Source organism: Plectropomus leopardus, chromosome 20 (assembly GCF_008729295.1).
Source record: "Plectropomus leopardus isolate mb chromosome 20, YSFRI_Pleo_2.0, whole genome shotgun sequence".
Taxonomy (NCBI): domain Eukaryota; kingdom Metazoa; phylum Chordata; class Actinopteri; order Perciformes; family Serranidae; genus Plectropomus; species Plectropomus leopardus.
The window spans coordinates 25036911-25040405 of NC_056482.1; the positions used below are offsets into that span (position 1 = coordinate 25036911).

At 40.1% G+C, this 3495-nt stretch overlaps 1 protein-coding gene across 1 annotated transcript; it reads right to left on the minus strand.

Moving 5' to 3' along the window:
* On the minus strand, positions 1 to 1994 carry LOC121959581 (lys-63-specific deubiquitinase BRCC36-like). Its single transcript, XM_042508968.1, is given in 3 exon segments — positions 1 to 484; positions 487 to 526; positions 1389 to 1994. Coding segments are annotated over 3 exon segments (780 nt in total). The 5' UTR covers positions 1902 to 1994; the 3' UTR covers positions 1 to 257.
* Between the last annotated feature and the right edge of the window lie 1501 nt (positions 1995 to 3495).

The window sequence follows — 3495 nt, forward strand, 5'->3', positions numbered from 1 at the left end:
TAAAGATAAAAAATGAAATACTTTTTAATAACTGTTTTATTTTTTCAGTGCCAGTATCTCTCTTTTTAATGCCAAAACTTTGTCACTGCTGTGGCTTCGTACAACATCCAGTCCTGCATGGAAGGTAAGAAAACTGCAAAGAAGCTAACATTGAAAACATCAGGTCCATTCGCTCTGTCCAACAACAAAAGAACTGAAAGTGTCCTTCTCCACACTGTCCTCCTCTCTGTCCTCCTCTCTGTCCTCCTCTCTGTCCCTCACAGCGCAGCCAGCTCCTGCAGCAGCCGCTCCTTCTCCCGCTGCAGCTCCACGATGCTCTGCTTGTTCTGCTCCAGCCGGTCCTCCAGCCACTGCAGCAGCGGCCCGCTCACCGCCGACATCTGGCTGCACAGGTTCTTGGTGAACACCGAGCCGTTGTGGATCTTGGTGACAGGGTCCAGGTGCGCCAGGCTGTGGATCTTACGGTAGGTGTCCTGCTCCTCCTGCACAGGATCCGTGGCAGCTCCACGGCCGACTCCAGGCACACCTATAGAAATATATTCGTATCTCATTATTTTTATTTGTATATTCAGTATTATATGTGTGAAAAGATCAAACATCTGTTTGTTAAGGTGAAATCTGTAAATATAAAAACACTTTACAGATATTAAAAAAAGATGTGTGAAATCAAATATATTTTGCAAATATAAAACTGATCCCCAAATACACAAATAAAATCTGTGAATACAATCAAATAATTTATAAATAACTAAAAGCATTTGTGAATATATTTCTAACATTCACAGCTTTCAGACAATAATCATATGAATTTCATGCATTTTTAAAGAAATTTTCCGTGTGGAGGAAAATTATTTTGAAACCTGCTTCTTAAATATGTGTCACTGTATTTGTGATAATTCAGAGGTAGAGTGATGAAGGATTTAATTACTTTAAAACAGTAAAGTTATTTTTTATAGTGTAGATTACTGTATTTCCCGAGCACAAAAGAAGAATTAACAACAAGAAAAAACAGCAGTATAAAAACATGTCTACTGTCGACCTCATTGTATTTTTTCCCCCACTTTTTTTTTTGTCACTTGCACAATGTTGCCTAAATGACTATTTAGGACACTATGTATATAAATATATATATATAGATATATAGATATAGATAGATATATGGACTCAATGTTCAAACAGGTATTTGGGTACCATGTAGTGTTTTAATTTTGTGTATTTTATCTGAGTTTGATTTTGTTTTATTTTTTTTCCTCTTTGATTTATTTCTTTATTTATTTTGGGAAGCACATTGTGACTTACGTCTGTGTGAGGTGCTTTATAAATAAACTTTGCTGGGGGGGGCACCCTGCTCCAAATGTGCTCGCGCCGCCCCTGGATATTATACACACCTTCCCGATGGCCTCGCGGGGCACGACGTGGATCGGAATCTCCACGCGCTCGTACTCGGAGCCTTTCTGCGCCTGCGCGGACTGGAAACAGGTGTATAGCACGCGACCCGTCTTGGTGTTTTTGTCCTCGATGAAGCAGGAGAAGATGAGGCCCACGAAGCACTGGTCCAGCATCTGGTACATGGCCTGGGTCCGCACGTCCACGTGAGAGGGCCACACGGTGATGTGCGGGTGAGAGTGGTACCAGCCCACCACGCGCATCGGCCGGCCGGTCGTGTCCGCCAGCCGCTCCGCCTCCGTGGAGGCCGCGGACAGCTGCTCCGGGGAGATCTCCACCCGGTCCTTCCTCTTGTCCGAGCGGCGGAGGATGATGACGGAGTGGATGTGGACGATCCTGGAGGTCTCCACCTCCCCGATGCACAAACCCATCACCTCCTCCTTCTCCGTGCTCAGCGCGTGGTTCATACACACGAGGAAGGCGTCGGACTCCAGGTGAACCGCGCTCACCGCCATTAGCTCCCAAAAATTAAGTTTTATCCGCCGAAAACATAAACAGAGCCGGAGAGGCGCTTCACTTCCTTGTTTTGAGACGCTGCACAAAAACACTCCGTGTCGGTGCAGCAGCCAGGCACTTCCGGCAACGAAAGGTTCCGCTTATTTTTTCCTTGGTTTAATATTAATAATAATATTAACACTATTATCATATAAATAACATTAACACAATCATTATTATATTAATAGTAATATTAATATTAACAACGTTGTTATTAGTAATAATGCCATTAATAATGATAATAATAATAATAATAATAGTAATAATACAAAGTGCTTTGACAGACAAGGTAATTTGTGTGTGTGTGTGTGTGTGTGTGTGTGTGAGAGAGAGAGAGAGAGAAAAAATAATGATAACATTAACAATGATAATAATAATTAACTATTAATTAATTAATAGTAATAAGTTTCCAATGATAATAACAATAATAATATGAACAAATTCAAATGTGTAATGTTTAAGCTATGTTGAAAGTAGTGTAACATTCTCACAGCTTTTATAAGTAAAATCTACCTTATTTATTTTTATTTATTTCCCAATTTCATAAGTTTACTCATGGCCAGCTGAAACTGGTTTTGTCCTCCTTTTTTATTTAATGGATTATTATATTGAAGAAAATATTTTAATCATATTGACTGCCAAAATAGAAAATTGTCCCAGCTTTCATATCTGAAGTGTGTTTATCTTAAGTTGTTTAGATTTGAAAATTAAAGGGTCGGTTCAACCAGGCCCAAAGGAAATAAGGGATATGATACGAAAGGTAGTTTTTGCAGAATATGTGAGAAGTGAAAGTAATTGCCATGAAAACATGTCAGTCAGTCAAAGCTGGATGTCACATTCAAAGTGCATGAAAAGAAGCTTTAACCTTAAATTAAATACAAAATAATCACTCTTGTCAACTCTTGTATCCACATTTGCAGTTTTTTCAGTTCTTTTTGTTCATTATCATCTTGTCTCAGATTTAACCCGAGGCCCCGATGTGACAGTCTATGTTTCCTGAATAATTAGACCGCAGAAACATGACATGCTGAATCCACTCTCATGTCTCCATGGCAACAAGTTGTGCTGGTAAAACTTTGATTCTGAACGTGGCGTGACATCAGCACATGCATGATCAAATGTGAGTTCACTCAAGCATCACATACACACACACACAAACACACACACACATACACACATACACACACACACACACACATACATACAGCACAGACCTTCACATATGAGACCTCATGTCAACTGCCAGTCACTGTGAGCTCGCTGTAAACGTGTGTTCAGGAGCGGAGCGAGTGTTTGCTTTGGCACCTCACATGTTTGCTGTAGTGCACTAGAATAGACTCTTTAAGGGCTCTGATTTGCAGAGGCGCTTGGTATCCATGACAACTAAGATGCTGCCAGTAAGATTTGATTGCAAGATTAACTGGAGCCCAATAAGTAGGTATGGTTTAAAAAGAATAATTTTAGATAGTTGTGATAGAAAACAGTGTATTTAGAGTCTACGTCATAGAAATCGCCTACACAACAAAATAAAGTACTTTAAAAATAAGTTGGGTA